Source organism: Bombina bombina, chromosome 1, assembly GCF_027579735.1.
Source record: "Bombina bombina isolate aBomBom1 chromosome 1, aBomBom1.pri, whole genome shotgun sequence".
NCBI lineage: Eukaryota > Metazoa > Chordata > Amphibia > Anura > Bombinatoridae > Bombina > Bombina bombina.
Genome location: NC_069499.1, coordinates 75,537,569 through 75,554,345, shown reverse-complemented (window position 1 = coordinate 75,554,345; position 16,777 = coordinate 75,537,569). Strand labels below are relative to the sequence as shown.

At 38.5% G+C, this 16,777-nt stretch overlaps 1 protein-coding gene across 3 annotated transcripts in view; it reads left to right on the top strand.

Annotated features, from left to right (window-relative positions):
- EML1 (EMAP like 1) overlaps window positions 1-16,777 on the top strand; it is a 167,779-nt gene that overhangs the window by 101,406 nt on the left and 49,596 nt on the right. For all 3 annotated transcript variants that reach the window (XM_053697472.1, XM_053697471.1, XM_053697470.1), the window contains 2 exons: window positions 13,135-13,234; window positions 13,949-14,100. In XM_053697472.1, coding sequence (XP_053553447.1) covers window positions 13,135-13,234; window positions 13,949-14,100 — 252 coding nt within the window. The remainder of the gene's footprint in view (window positions 1-13,134; window positions 13,235-13,948; window positions 14,101-16,777) is intronic.

Sequence of the window (16,777 nt, the reverse complement as noted above, 5' to 3'; positions counted from 1 at the left end):
TTCTGAATTATCTGCTTTGCAGTGTTCTCCGCCCTATCTGGTGTTCCATTCAGATAAGGTTGTTTTGCGTACTAAGCCTGGTTTTCTTCCAAAAGTTGTTTCCAACAAGAATATTAACCAGGAAATAGTTGTTCCTTCTCTGTGTCCGAATCCAGTTTCAAAGAAGGAACGTTTGTTACACAATTTAGATGTAGTTTGTGCTTTAAAGTTCTATTTAGAAGCAACAAAGGATTTTAGACAAACCTCATCTTTGTTTGTCGTTTACTCTGGTAAGAGGAGAGGACAAAAAGCTACTGCTACCTCTTTCTTTCTGGCTGAAAAGCATTATACGATTGGCTTATGAGACTGCCGGACGGCAGCCTCCTGAACGAATCACAGCTCACTCTACTAGGGCTGTGGCTTCCACATGGGCCTTCAAGAACGAGGCTTCTGTTGATCAGATATGTAAGGCAGCGACTTGGTCTTCTCTGCACACTTTTGCCAAATTCTACAAATTTGATACTTATGCTTCTTCGGAGGCTATTTTTGGGAGAAAGGTTTTGCAAGCCGTGGTGCCTTCCGTTTAGGTAACCTGATTTGCTCCCTCCCTTCATCCGTGTCCTAAAGCTTTGGTATTGGTTCCCACAAGTAATGGATGACGCCGTGGACCGGACACACCAATGTTGGAGAAAACAGAATTTATGCTTACCTGATAAATTACTTTCTCCAACGGTGTGTCCGGTCCACGGCCCGCCCTGGTTTTTTAATCAGGTTTGAAAAATTTCTTTCTCTATACACTACAGTCACCACGGCACCCTATAGTTTCTCCTTTTTTTCTCCTAACCGTCGGTCGAATGACTGGGGGGCGGAGCCTGAGGAGGGGCTATATGGACAGCTTTTGCCGTGCTCTTTGCCATTTCCTGTTGGGGAAGAGAATATTCCCACAAGTAATGGATGACGCCGTGGACCGGACACACCGTTGGAGAAAGTAATTTATCAGGTAAGCATAAATTCTGTTTTGGCTATCTGCTATATGTAGATGGGTGTCTTTTGGTAAGTATGTTTTAATTACTTAAGACACTCTCAGCTATGGTTTGGCACTTTATGTATTTATATAAAGTTCTAAATATATGTATTGTACTTATATTTGCCATGATTCAGGTTTCAGTATATTTCCTTTTGCAGACTGTCAGTTTCATATCTGGGAAATGCATTTTTTAGGAAAATGTATTTCTTACCTGGGGTATAGTCTTTTTTTCAATTGACTGTCATTTTAAATTTGCGGGCAGAATTAGGCTCGCAAGATTTTTTTGTTGCAAAGTTACGTTCGATGACGCAAATTCGTCATTTCCGGCGTCTTTGTCCACACAGAGTCCTTTCACAAGGTTGCGTCTTCAATGACACGAGTGTGTCCTTTCCGGATGTTGTTAACGCCAAAAGTTTCTGTTTGTGCGTCATACTTGGCGCCAAATATTTTAATTATTTTAAACCCCATTCCTATATGCCTCTTGCCTTTTTTCTCTATCGGAGGGCTATGCTGTTTGCATTTTTTTCCCATTCCTGAAACTGCCATATAAGAAAATTGATCATTTTGCTTTATATGTTGTTGTTTTTTCTCTTACATTTGCAAGATGTCTCAATCTGATCCTGTCTAAGAAATCACAGTTGGAATTCTGCTGACTGATAACCGTTCTACCAAAGCTAAGTACATTTGTTGTAATCCTGTGGAGATTATATCTCCAGCTGTGGTTTGTAATAAGTCATGATAAACTTTTACATGCAGAGAATGTGTCCATCGGTAATAGAACATTTCTTTTGCTGTTATTTTAACATCTAATGTACAAGATATACCTGTGAATTTATAAGAATTTACTGCTGATTCTATTCAGAAGGCTTTGTCTGCCATCCCGCCTTCTAATAAATGTAAAGGTCTTTTAAAACTTCTCATAAAGTTGATGAAATTTCAAATGACCGACAACATACTGAATTATCCTCCTCTGATGAGGATCTATCTGATTCAGAAGATCCTTCCTCAGATATTGACACTGACAAATCTACTTATTTATTTAAAATGGAGTACATTCGTTCTTTGTTGAAGAAGTGTTGATTATATTGGATATTGAGGAGACTAGTCCTCTTGATATTAAAACTAGTAAACGTTTAAATTCTGTTTATAAAACTCCTGTGGTTTTTCCAGAGGTTTTTCCAGTTCCTGATGCTATTTCTGATATGATTTCTAAGGAATGGAATAGGCCTGGTACTTCTTTTATTCCTTCTTTAAGGTTTAAAAAATTGTATCCTTTGCCAGCAGTTAGATTGGAGTTTTGGGAAAAGATCCCCAAAGTTGATGGGGCTATCTCTACTCTTGCTAAACGTACTGCTATTCCTACGGAAGATAGTACTTCTTTTAAAGATCCTTTAGATAGGAAACTTGATTCTTATCTAAGGAAAGCTTATTTATTTTCAGGTCTTCTTCTTAGGCCTGCAATTTCTTTGGCTGATGTTGCAGCTGCTTCAACTTTTTGGTTGGAAACTTTAGCGCAACAAGTATCGGATCATGATTTGTCTAGCATTGTTAACTTGATTCAACATGCTAATATTTTCATTTGTGATGCCATTTTTTTTATATCATCAAAATTGATGTTAAATCTGTCTTTAGCTATTTTTAGCTAGGAGAGCTTTGTGGCTTAAATCTTGGAATGCTGATATGACTTCTAAGTCCAGATTGCTATCTCTTTCTTTTCAAGGTAATAAATTATTTGGTTCACAGTTGGATTCAATAATTTCAACTGTCACTGGGGGGAAGGGAGTTTTTTTGCCTCAGGATAAAGATCTAAGGGTAAATCTAAAGCTTCTAACCATTTTCATTCTTAAATTAGGAACAGAAACCTAATTCTTTCCCCAAGGAACCCGTTTCCAATTGGAAACCTTCTTCAAATTGGAATAAATCCAAGCCATTTAAGAGATCAAAGTCAGCCCCCAAGTCCGCATGAAGGGGTGGCCCTTATTCCATCTTATTTAGCTGGTATAGGGCAGATTAAGATTTTTCAAAGATGTTTGGATCAATTCGGTCCAAAATCATTGGATTCAGAATATTGTCTCTCGGGTACAGAATAGGATTCAGAGTAAAGACCGCCTGTGAGAAGATTTTTTTTCTCTCATGCATTCCAGCAAACCCAGTAAAGGCTCAGGCTTTCCTGAAGTGTGTTTCAGACCTGGAGTTATCTGGGGTAATCATGCTAGTTCTGTTTCAGGAACAGGGTCTGTGGTTTTATTCAAATCTATTCATTGTCCCAAAGAAAGAGAATGTTCATTCAGACCAGTTTTGGATCTAAAAATTTTGAATCGATATGTAAGAGTACCAACTTTCAAGATGGTGACTATAAGGTCTATTCTGCCTTTTGTTCAGCAAGGACATTATATGCCCACAATAGACTTACAGGATGCATATCTTCATATTCTGATTCATCCTGATCGCTATCCTTTCCTGAGATTCTCTTTTCTAGACAAGCATTACCAATTTGTTGCTCTTCCTTTTTGGCCTAGCGACAGCTCTAAGAATCTTTTCAAAGGTTCTCAGTGTCCTACTCTCTGTTATCAGAGAGCGGGGTGTTGCGGTGTTTCCTTGCTCTGTCTTTACGTTCTGCAGAATCTCACACGAATCAACTACTGTTGTTTCTTTGAAGACATGGTTGGAGGATCAATTTACCAAAAAGTTCTTTGATTCCTCAGACAAAGGTAACCTTTTTTAGGTTTCCAGATAGATTGTGTCCATGACTTTGTCTCTAACAGACAAGAGACGTTTGAAATTGGTTGCAGCCTGTCGGATCCTTCAGTCTCAGTCATTCCCTTCAGTATCTATGTGCATGGAAGTTTTAGGTCTCATGACTGCAGCATCGGACGTGATCCCCTTTGCTCGTTTTCATATGAGACCTCTCCAGCTTTGTATGCTGAACCAATGGTGCAGGGATTATACAAGGATATCACAATTAATATCCTTAAATCCCAATGTTTGACTTTCTCTGACTTGGTGGTTAGATCACCATCGTATAATTCTAGGGGCCTCTTTTGTTCATCCAACCTGGATTGTGATCACAACAGATGCAAGTCTTTCAGGTTGGGAAGCTGTTTGGGGATCTCTGACAGCATAAGGGGTTTGGAAATCTCAAGAGGCAAGATTACCAATAAATATTTTGGAACTCCGTGCGATTCTCCGGGCTCTTCAGTTTTGGTCTCTGTTGAAGAGAGGACCGTTAATTTGTTTTCAGATAGACAATATCACAACTGTGACATATGTCAATCATCAGGGTGCGACTCGTAGTCCTCAAGCTATGAAAGAAGTATCTCGGATACTTGTTTGGGCGGAATCCAGCTCCTGTCTAATTTCTGCAGTTCATATCCCAGGTATAGACAATTGGGAAGCGGATTACCTCAGTCGTCAGACTTTACATCCGGGAGAATGGTCTCTCCACCCAGATGTGTTTTTTCAAGTTGTTCAGATGTGGAGGCTTCCAGAAATAGATCTGATGGCATCTCATCTAAACAAGAAACTTCCCAGGTACCTGTCCAGGTCCAGGGATCCTCAGGCGGAAGCAGTGGATGCGTTGACACTTCCTTGGTGTTATCAACCGGCTTATATTTTCCCGCCTCTAGTTCTTCTTCCAAGAGTGATCTCCAAAATCATCATGGAGCAATTGTTTGTGCTGCTGGTAGCTCCAGCATGGCCTCACAGGTTTTGGTATGCGGATCTTGTTCGGATGTCCAGTTGCCAACCTTGGCCACTTCCATTAAGGCCAGACCTTCTATCTCAAGGTCCGTTTTTCCATCAGGGTCTCAAATCATTAAATTTAAAGGTATGAAAATTGAACGCTTAGTCATAGAGGTTTTTCTGACTCCATGATTAATACTATGTTGCAGGCTCGTAAATCTGTTTCTAGAAAGATTTATTATTGAGTTTGGAACACTTACATTTCATGGTGTTCTTCTCATAAATTCTCTTGGGATTCATTTAGAATTCCTAGAATTTTACAGCTTCTTCAGGATGGTTTGGATAAAGGTTTGTCTGCAAGTTCCTTGAAAGAACAAATCTCTACTCTTTCTGTTTTATTTCACAGAAAGATTGCTAAACTTCCTGATATTCATTGTTTTGTGCAGGCTTTGGTTCGTATCAAGCCTGTCATTAAATCAATCTCTCCTCCTCCACCTATGTATTCTTTGGACATTAAACTACTTTCTTGGAAAGTTTTTTGTTTCTTTTGGCCATCTCTTCTGCTAGAAGAGTTTCTGAATTATCCACTCTCTCTTGTGATTCTGCTTTTCTAATTTTTTAATCAGGATAAGGCAGTTTTGCAGACTTCATTTAAATTCTTACCTAAGGTTGTGAATTCTAACAACATTAATAGAGAAATTGTTGTTCCTTCCTTGTGTCCTAATCCTGAGAATTCTTTGGAGAGATCTTTACATTCTTTGGATGTGGTGAGAGCTCTGAAATATTATGTTGAAGCTACTAAAGATTTCATGAAGACTTCTAGTCTATTTGTTATCTTTTCTGGTTCTAGGAAAGGTCAGAAGGTTTCTGCTGTTTCTTTGGTTTCGTGGTTAAAGCTTTTGATTCATCAAGCCTATTTTGGAGTTGGGTCAAGCCCTGCCTCAGAGAATTACAGCTCATTCTACTAGATCAGTTTCCACTTCCTGGGCTTTTAAGAATGAAGCTTCAGTTGATCAGATTTGCAAAACTGCTACTTGGTCTTCTTTGCATACATTTACTAAATTCTACCATTTTGATGTATTTGCTTCTTCAGAAGCAGTTTTTGGTAGAAAAGTTCTTCAGGCAGCTGTTTCAGTTTGATTCTTCTCCTTTTGATTTAAGTTTTTTCCTTTCATTTGTGAGAATAAACTTATATTTTGGGTTGTGGATTAATTTTTCAGCGGAAAATGGCTGTTTTTATTTTTATCCCTCCCTCTCTAGTGGCTCTTGCGTGGAGTTCCACATCTTGAGTATTGCTATCCCATATGTCACTAGCTCATGGACTCTTGCCAATTACATGAAAGAAAACATAATTTATGTAAGAACTTACCTGATAAATTCATTTCTTTCATATTGGCAAGAGTCCATGAGGCCCACCCTTTTTTATGGTGGTTATGATTTTTTTGTATAAAGCACAATTATTTCCAAATTCCTTTGTTGATGCTTTATTACTCCTTTCTTTATCACCCCACTACTTGGCTATTCATTAAACTGAATTGTGGGTGTGGTGAGGGGTGTATTTATAGGCATTTTGAGGTTTGGGAAACTTTGTCCCTCCTGGTAGGATTGTATATCCCATACGTCACTAGCTAATGGACTTTTGCCAATATGAAAGAAATTAATTTATCAGGTAAGTTCTTACATAAATTATGTTTCTTTCATGTAATTAGCAAGAGTCCATGAGCTAGTGACGTATGGGAATATACATTCCTACCAGGAGGGGCAAAGTTTCCCAAACCTTAAAATGCCTATAAATACACCCCTCACCACACCCACAATTCAGTTTTACAAACTTTGCCTCCTATGGAGGTGGTGAAGTAAGTTTGTGCTAGATTCTACGTTGATATGCGCTCCGCAGCAGGTTGGAGCCCGGTTTTCCTCTCAGCGTGCAGTGAATGTCAGAGGGATGTGAGGAGAGTATTGCCTATTTTGAATGCAGTGATCTCCTTCTACGGGGTCTATTTCATAGGTTCTCTGTTATCGGTCGTAGAGATTCATCTCTTACCTCCCTTTTCAGATCGACGATATACTCTTATATTTATACCATTACCTCTGCTGATTTTCGTTTCAGTACTGGTTTGGCTTTCTACAAACGTGTAGATGAGTGTCCTGGGGTAAGTAAATCTTATTTTCTGTGACACTCTAAGCTATGGTTGGGCACTTTTTTAATAAAGTTCTAAATATATGTATTCAAACATTTATTTGCCTTGACTCAGGATGTTCAACATTCCTTATTTTCAGACAGTCAGTTTCATATTTGGGATAATGCACTTGAATCAATTATTTTTCTTACCTTAAAAATTTGACTTTTTCCCTGTGGGCTGTTAGGCTCGCGGGGGCTGAAAATGCTTCATTTTATTGCGTCATTCTTGGCGCTGACTTTTTTGGCGCAAAAAATCTTTTCTGTTTCCGGCGTCATACGTGTCGCCGGAAGTTGCGTCATTTTTGACGTTCTTTTGCGCCAAAAATGTCGGCGTTCCGGACGTGGCGTCATTTTTGGCGCCAAAAGCATTTAGGCGCCAAATAATGTGGGCGTCTTATTTGGCGCTAAAAAAAATATGGGCGTCGCTTTTGTCTCCACATTATTTAAGTCTCATTTTTCTTTGCTTCTGGTTGCTAGAAGCTTGTTCCTTGGCATTTTTTTCCCATTCCTGAAACTGTCATTTAAGGAATTTGATCAATTTTGCTTTATATGTTGTTTTTTCTCTTACATATTGCAAGATGTCTCACGTTGCATCTGAGTCAGAAGATACTTCAGGAAAATCGCTGTCTGGTGCTGGAACTACCAAAGCTAAGTGTATCTGCTGTAAACTTTTGGTAGCTATTCCTCCAGCTGTTGTTTGTATTAATTGTCATGACAAACTTGTTAATGCAGATAATATTTCCTTTAGTAATGTACCATTACCTGTTGCAGTTCCATCAACATCTAATGTTCAGAATGTTCCTGATAACATAAGAGATTTTGTTTCTGAATCCATCAAGAAGGCTATGTCTGTTATTCCTCCTTCTAGTAAACATAAAAAATCTTTTAAAACTTCTCTTTATACAGATTAATTTTTAAATGAACATCATCATTCTGATTCTAATGACTCTTCTGGTTCAGAGGATTCTGTCTCAGAGATTGATGGTGATAAATCTTCATATTTATTTAAAATGGAATTTATTCGTTCTTTACTTAAAGAAGTACTAATTGCTTTAGAAATTGAGGATTCTGGTCCTCTTGATACTAAATCTAAACGTTTAGATAAGGTCTTTAAATCTCCTGTGGTTATTCCAGAAGTTTTTCCTGTTCCTGGTGCTATTTCTGAAGTAATTTCCAGAGAATGGAATAATTTGGGTAATTCATTTACTCCTTCTAAACGTTTTAAGCAATTATATCCTGTGCCGTCTGATAGATTAGAATTTTGGGACAAAATCCCTAAAGTTGATGGGGCTATTTCTACCCTTGCTAAACGTACTACTATTCCTACGTCAGATGGTACTTCGTTTAAGGATCCTTTAGATAGGAAAATTGAATCCTTTCTAAGAAAAGCTTATCTGTGTTCAGGTAATCTTCTTAGACCCGCTATATCATTGGCTGATGTTGCTGCAGCTTCAACTTTTTGGTTGGAAACTTTAGCGCAACAAGTAACAGATCATGATTCTCATAATATTATTATTCTTCTTCAACATGCTAATAATTTTATCTGTGATGCCATTTTTTATATTATCAGAGTTGATATCAGGTTTATGTCTCTAGCTAACTTGGAATGCTGATATGTCTTCTAAGTCTACTCTACTTTCCATTTCTTTCCAGGGTAACAAATTATTTGGTTCTCAGTTGGATTCTATTATCTCAACTGTTACTGGTGGGAAAGGAACTTTTTTACCACAGGATAAAAAATCTAAGGGTAAAAACAGGGCTAATAATCGTTTTCGTTCCTTTCGTTTCAACAAAGAACAAAAGCCTGATCCTTCATCCTCAGGAGCAGTTTCAGTTTGGAAACCATCTCCAGTCTGGAATAAATCCAAGCCTTCTAGAAAAGCAAAGCCAGCTTCTAAGTCCACATGAAGGTGCGGCCCTCATTCCAGCTCAGCTGGTAGGGGGCAGGTTACGTTTTTTCAATTCAATTTGGATCAATTCTGTTCACAATCTTTGGATTCAGAACATTGTTTCAGAAGGGTACAGAATTGGTTTCAAGATAAGACCTCCTGCAAAGAGATTTTTTCTTTCCCGTGTCCCAGTAAATCCAGTTAAAGCTCAAGCATTTCTGAAATGTGTTTCAGATCTAGAGTTGGCTGGAGTAATTATGCCAGTTCCAGTTCTGGAACAGGGGCTGGGGTTTTATTCAAATCTCTTCATTGTACCAAAGAAGGAGAATTCCTTCAGACCAGTTCTGGATCTAAAAATATTGAATCGTTATGTAAGGATACCAACGTTCAAAATGGTAACTGTAAGGACTATCTTGCCTTTTGTTCAGCAAGGGCATTATATGTCCACAATAGATTTACAGGATGCATATCTGCATATTCCGATTCATCCAGATCATTATCAGTTCCTGAGATTCTCTTTTCTGGGCAAGCATTACCAGTTTGTGGCTCTGCCGTTTGGCCTAGCTACAGCTCCAAGAATTTTTACAAAGGTTCTCGGTGCCCTTCTGTCTGTAATCAGAGAACAGGGTATTGTGGTATTTCCTTATTTGGACGATATCTTGGTACTTGCTCAGTCTTTACATTTAGCAGAATCTCATACGAATCGACTTGTGTTGTTTCTTCAAGATCATGGTTGGAGGATCAATTCACTAAAAAGTTCATTGATTCCTCAGACAAGGGTAACCTTTCTGGGTTTCCAGATAGATTCAGTGTCCATGACTCTGTCTTTGACAGACAAGAGACGTCTAAAATTGATTTCAGCTTGTCGAAACCTTCAGTCACAATCATTCCCTTCGGTAGCCTTATGCATGGAAAATCTAGGTCTTATGACTGCTGCATCGGACGCGATCCCCTTTGCTCGTTTTCACATGCGACCTCTTCAGCTCTGTATGCTGAATCAATGGTGCAGGGATTACACAAAGATATCTGAATTAATATCTTTAAAACCGATTGTACGACTCTAACGTGGTGGACAGATCACCATCGTTTAATTCAGGGGGCTTCTTTTGTTCTTCCGACCTGGACTGTAATTTCAACAGATGCAAGTCTTACAGGTTGGGGAGCTGTGTGGGGATCTCTGACGGCACAAGGAGTTTGGGAATCTCAGGAGGTGAGATTACCGATCAATATTTTGGAACTCCGTGCAATATTCAGAGCTCTTCAGTCTTGGCCTCTTCTAAAGAGAGAATCGTTCATTTGTTTTCAGACAGACAATGTCACAACTGTGGCATACATCAATCATCAAGGAGGGACTCACAGTCCTCTGGCTATGAAAGAAGTATCTCGAATTCTGGTTTGGGCGGAATCCAGCTCCTGTCTAATTTCTGCGGTTCATATCCCAGGTATAGACAATTGGGAAGCGGATTATCTCAGTCGCCAAACGTTGCATCCGGGCGAATGGTCTCTTCACCCAGAGGTATTTCCTCAGATTTTTCAAATGTGGGAGCTTCCAGAAATAGATCTGATGGCGTCTCATCTAAACAAGAAACTTCCCAGGTATCTGTCCAGATCCCGGGATCCTCAGGCGGAAGCAGTGGATGTATTATCACTTCCTTGGAAGTATCATCCTGCCTATATCTTTCCGCCTCTAGTTCTTCTTCCAAGAGTAATCTCCAAGATTCTGAAGGAATGCTCGTTTGTTCTGCTGGTAGCTCCGGCATGGCCTCACAGGTTTTGGTATGCGGATCTTGTCCGGATGGCCTCTTGCCAACCGTGGACTCTTCCGCTAAGGCCAGACCTTCTGTCGCAAGGTCCTTTTTTCCATCAGGATCTCAAATCCTTAAATTTAAAGGTATGGAGATTGAACGCTTGATTCTTGGTCAAAGAGGTTTCTCTGACTCTGTGATTAATACTATGTTACAGGCTCGTAAATCTGTATCCAGAGAGATATATTATAGAGTCTGGAAGACTTATATTTCTTGGTGTCTTTCTCATCATTTTTCTTGGCATTCTTTTAGAATTCCAAGAATTTTACAGTTTCTTCAGGATGGTTTAGATAAAGGTTTATCCGCAAGTTCTTTGAAAGGACAAATCTCTGCTCTTTCTGTTCTTTTTCACAGAAAGATTGCTAATCTTCCTGATATTCATTGTTTTGTACAAGCTTTGGTTCGTATAAAACCTGTCATTAAGTCGATTTCTCCTCCTTGGAGTTTGAATTTGGTTCTGGGGGCTCTTCAAGCTCCTCCTTTTGAACCCATGCATTCATTGGATATTAAATTACTTTCTTGGAAAGTTTTGTTCCTTTTGGCCATCTCTTCTGCCAGAAGAGTCTCTGAATTATCTGCTCTTTCTTGCGAGTCTCCTTTTCTGATTTTTCATCAGGATAAGGCGGTGTTGCGAACTTCTTTTGAATTTTTACCTAAGGTTGTGAATTCCAACAACATTAGTAGAGAAATTGTGGTTCCCTCATTATGTCCTAATCCTAAGAATTCTAAGGAGAAATCGTTGCATTCTTTGGATGTTGTTAGAGCTTTGAAATATTATGTTGAAGCTACTAAGTCTTTCCGAAAGACTTCTAGTCTATTTGTTATCTTTTCCGGTTCTAGAAAAGGCCAGAAAGCTTCTGCCATTTCTTTGGCATCTTGGTTGAAATCTTTAATTCATTATGCTTATGTCGAGTCGGGTAAAACTCCGCCTCAAAGGATTACAGCTCATTCTACTAGGTCAGTTTCTACTTCCTGGGCGTTTAGGAATGAAGCTTCGGTTGATCAGATTTGCAAAGCAGCAACTTGGTCCTCTTTGCATACTTTTACTAAATTCTACCATTTTGATGTATTTTCTTCTTCTGAAGCAGTTTTTGGTAGAAAAATACTTCAGGCAGCGGTTTCAGTTTGAATCTTCTGTTTATGTTTTTCATTAAACTTTATTTTGGGTGTGGATTATTTTCAGCAGGAATTGGCTGTCTTTATTTTATCCCTCCCTCTCTAGTGACTCTTGCGTGGAAAGATCCACATCTTGGGTAGTCATTATCCCATACGTCACTAGCTCATGGACTCTTGCTAATTACATGAAAGAAAACATAATTTATGTAAGAACTTACCTGATAAATTCATTTCTTTCATATTAGCAAGAGTCCATGAGGCCCGCCCTTTTTTGTGGTGGTTATGATTTTTTTGTATAAAGCACAATTATTCCAATTCCTTATTTTATATGCTTTCGCACTTTTTCCTTATCACCCCACTTCTTGGCTATTCGTTAAACTGAATTGTGGGTGTGGTGAGGGGTGTATTTATAGGCATTTTAAGGTTTGGGAAACTTTGCCCCTCCTGGTAGGAATGTATATTCCCATACGTCACTAGCTCATGGACTCTTGCTAATATGAAAGAAATGAATTTATCAGGTAAGTTCTTACATAAATTATGTTTTTTTGTTACTGGCATCCTCACTCTTCCCTGATTTACATTTCTGTAGTGTAGGGAACCCCACCACTCCCTCCCCCTCCTCTCTGGGCCACCCACACACCTCCCTCCATCCTTCCTATCGCTTCCACTCAGCACCAACAAACAATCGTTATAGAGAGTGGCACAGACAGTGTCACGCTCTGCAACAATAGGCGATGTGGCTTCATATGATAAATGAGCACGATCAGCGCTCCCTTATGAAAGCAGATTTTTTTCTTCCCCCAGCTGCAATCTCGGTTGTCTAAGCTGACAACAGGGACCGCAGCATGCGCCACAGGGTTGGAAGTAGGGACTACGTCCACACACTACACTGGGCAAACTACTTTGTGACGTAGTACCTACCTCCAATCGTTAATGTCCCTTTAAAAAAACAAAAAACTTTGCAGCAATGTAGAACATTTTATTCATCAGACCTTAGGCACTTAGATAAGATACAATTCTGTGACTGGCTGATGGCTGTCACATGGTACTTGGGACAGGGAAATGGAAGGAAAGTTTCACTTTTTTTTTAATGTTTATCCCCAAGAGCTGCTGGCTGATGAGTGCCTCACTGTGGTCTACACATGACCCACTTACCTCATTAAAGAGACAGTACAGGGTCAGAAAACCCTGAGATGTTAATATAAACAGATTGTTTCATTATTTACTTTTCCCCCTTCTCAAATAATTTTGCTCTGAAATTGTGACTTTTCTAATTCTCAGAACTGAAAAGCACCCTGCTCACTTCTCAAGGATACCCCTGCTACATAGCTTTCTCTGGCTTCAGACTATAACAGAAATCTTTATTATTCCTTTAAGTAGAGATGCCTGCTGTATTCAAAGAATAGCATTTTATTTTTAACGTGAATAACAATGACAATTTTGCCTCCCTTTTAGAAACAAGAAAAGCCAAAGTTTGTACTGTGCGTCACCTTTTCAGAAAATGGTGATACCATTACAGGTGACTCTAGCGGAAATCTCCTTGTTTGGAAAAAAGGTAAGAAGTGTTACTTGATTTAAGAAATATTATTACAAATTTTAGTTTTTTTGTTTTTTTTTTTAAATAAATACATGTATAAAATGTATTCACAATCAAATACCCCAGTCAATTAGTGCTGCAAATTTAAATAGCAAAACGCCAGGCACATAAAATGCCAGGCGGGTGGGCACAGAGAGTGATGCCCGCCTGTGTGCCGTAAGTAAAGCTTATCAGATGTCTCTTGGAACTTATCTTTCCATCCGGTCGTGGAGGTCCTGGAGTCTGTGGGTGTTCAGTATTAGGAGGGGAGTCTGCTCGGCTTGCTATCATCGCACTTTGTTTGTTCTCTCTGCATGTGAGTTGCTAGTTTATGTGGCTGTTGATTTGCTATTAGAACTTTCTGCACTATTCGGCGCCTCCTGATCTCTTGGATTTGCCTTTATAGAGTGCGGCCTTTTACCATCTAAGAGGAATCTTGTATTTGGGACCTTCATACGTTTATTATTTTTTGTTATTCTGTACAATTTTTTTATATACTAGATTTTATAGCTTCATTCTCAGTTATTTGCATATAAATTGTAGCTTTATGGAAATTGCAGACAGTGTTTTATTGGTGAGTTTTGCAAAGCTGCGCCATATTAGTCTTAATTACTTTCCTGCGTACGTGGCCATTGGTAATCTTCATTTTTAATGGGTTGGCTGTGTTTTATTGTTTATTCTTTGTATATGCAGGTACCAACAGAATAAGTCACGCTGTGCAAGGAGCCCACGAAGGGGGAATATTTGCCCTTTGCATGCAGAGAGATGGAACATTGGTATCTGGGGGAAAAGATCGCAAGCTCATTTCATGGGATGGAAACTATCAGGCACTTAACAAAGTTGAGGTAACACTTTAGATTTTCTTTTTAAACCAATGTCCTTCTAGATAGAATTGGTTTTTTTATGTGGTATTGCTGCAAGGGGTTAATGTGGTACAATATTCTCCTTTTTAAATGTAGTTGTTAAAGAAACATGAAACCAAAATTTCTCTTATTTAGCTGAGAGAGAAAATGCAATGTTAAACAATGTCCCAATTTACTTCTTTTATCACATTTGCTTCATTCTCTTGGTATCCTTTGTTGAAAGAGCAGCAATAAACTACTGGGAGGTAGCTGTTAATTGGTGGTTGCACATAAATGCCCCTTGCCACTGGCTGACGTGATGTGTCCAGCTTGCTCCCAGTAATGCATTGCTGCACTTTTAATAAAGGATACTAAGAGAATGAATCAAAGTAGGTAATAAAAGTCAATTGGAAAGTTGTTTAAAATTGCATGTTCGGTCAGAATCATGAAAGTCTGTTTTTGACTTTACTGTCCCTTTAATCAAAGTATAGTGCGAACAAAACTGCCAACATTTCATAATTGTATACTTATTTTTAAAATTAACAAGGTGAGAATTGCATCAGACATCAGTGGATTATATTTCATGGGAAGCAACGATAATGATAAATATTGATAAACCACTGCAAGTTGTGAAAAGTCTTTAATACATAAAGGTAACTCCTACAAGTTTGGCTTGTATTTAAAGGGACAGTATACACCAATTTTAATTTAACTGCATGTAATAGACCCTAATATAAAGAAGAATATACACAGATACGGATGTAAAAATCCAATTTAAAAACTTACCAATTTAGCACCGTTGATGAGGTTAGGCTGGGACACCCACTGAAAAAAGAAGAGCAGAAACTCCCCCCTCCCTGCTTATGAAAAGATGATCTCTCACTTCCCAGATGAAGTGTCACAGTCCCCCAGGTGAAATGCAGGTTTATCCTCCAATCTCCTAGTCTAAAGATAGGGTTGCCACCTTGGCTATGTTTTCATTAACACTTATGAGTTACACATGCTGCAGGCTATGCAGGGAAGAACATGAATAGTGCTGTCCAGGATCACTAATTGTGTGCTATCCAGGGCTACAATTCATCTTAACCTCTGCAAACCCTGCAGCATGTGTAACTCATAAGTGTCCATGAAAAGACGGCCCAGGTGGCTGCACCTTGAATATCCTCAGAGCTGTTTGCGCTTCCCTGGATGGGTCTTTCTACTGAAGGGAATTCTGCTGCTCCTGAGCCTACATAGGTTTACTCTTTAACAAAGGATAACAAGAGAATGAAGCAAATTTGGTAGAAGTAAATTGGAAAGTTGTTTAAAATGACATGCTCTTATCAAATTTGCTTAGTTTCTGAGGATGGTTTGAAAAAAGGTTTATCTGCCTGTTCTCTGAAGGGTCAGATTTCTTCTTTTTTTGTGTTTCATATAGGGTTATACCGATACTAGTATCGGTATCGGTACCGATACCAAGTACTTGCATGAGTACTTGTACTCGTGCAAATGCACCGATACTTAAACCGATACCTCCACTTACTACCCATATGCTATCTTGTGGTGTTTTTTGCAAACTGCATGTTTCCATTTCATTTAAAGCTGGAGTGGAAACTACACTAAAAATTGTTTAGTACTGTTCTGCCAATACAAATTGCTCTTATTTGTATTATTGTAGGAGAGATCACTGTACTGCATTCAGACAAACCCCTGAAGTACTGGGCAGTTAATAAACTGAGATTTCCAGCTCTGGCTAAAATGGCCCAAAAATATCTTTCTGCACCAGTAGTGTGGAAAGTTGAACCTCCTTACTGATAGCAAAAACAGACTTATAGCTGAACATGCAGAAATGTTTCTGTTCTGTTCCTTAAAAAGAACTTGCCACTAACTTTTGAAAAATTAGTCTAATTGCTAGATTGCCTTTTATACTGCTAGTTCTCATCTTGCACAATTATGTTCAAAACATACTGTACTCTGAGGAACATCTTAGCTTATATAATTGCAGGAAGAGTACTCATAGGAAAAATTAAGTTAATCCCAATGAACACTCATCCTGCAATTATAGGACTAGATTTAGATTACATTTCATTGGTAAGCTTTACCAATGCTCTGTTCACATTTCCAACTCCATAGCCTTTAATGGAGTAGGACGTGTAATGAGAGCGTTGGTAAAGCTTACCAGTCAAATGTAATCTAGCCCATAGTGTTGTTCGCCATGATTAAACAATATTCTGTTCTATTTTTTACTGTATGGCACTTTTAGTTGGTTGCAATTTTATATTTGTTATTTATTGTTGTTGTTAATATATTTTATTGTAATATTTTTATTTCTAAACATGTTCTGTGAACTTTGTGACAAATAAAACCTGTTTTATTATTTCATAATGTCTTTTGAGCTACAGTCCTTCATAATTATAAAGAAGGAATCTTAAATAATTAGTCTGTATTCTGCTTGGTAAACTGTCACATGACATAAAAAAAAAACTATCGGTAATTGGTATCGGCGAGTATTTGAAAGCAAGTATCTGTACTTGGTCTTAAAAAAAATGGTATCGGTGCAACCCTAGTTTCATATATAGGTTGCTAAAATCTGATAAATAGACTTTTGTTTAGACACTGATCTGTATCAAACCTGTAATTTAACCTTGGATTCCACCTTGGAGTCTCAATATTTTAGGTAGGCTCATGTGCTAATTTCTAA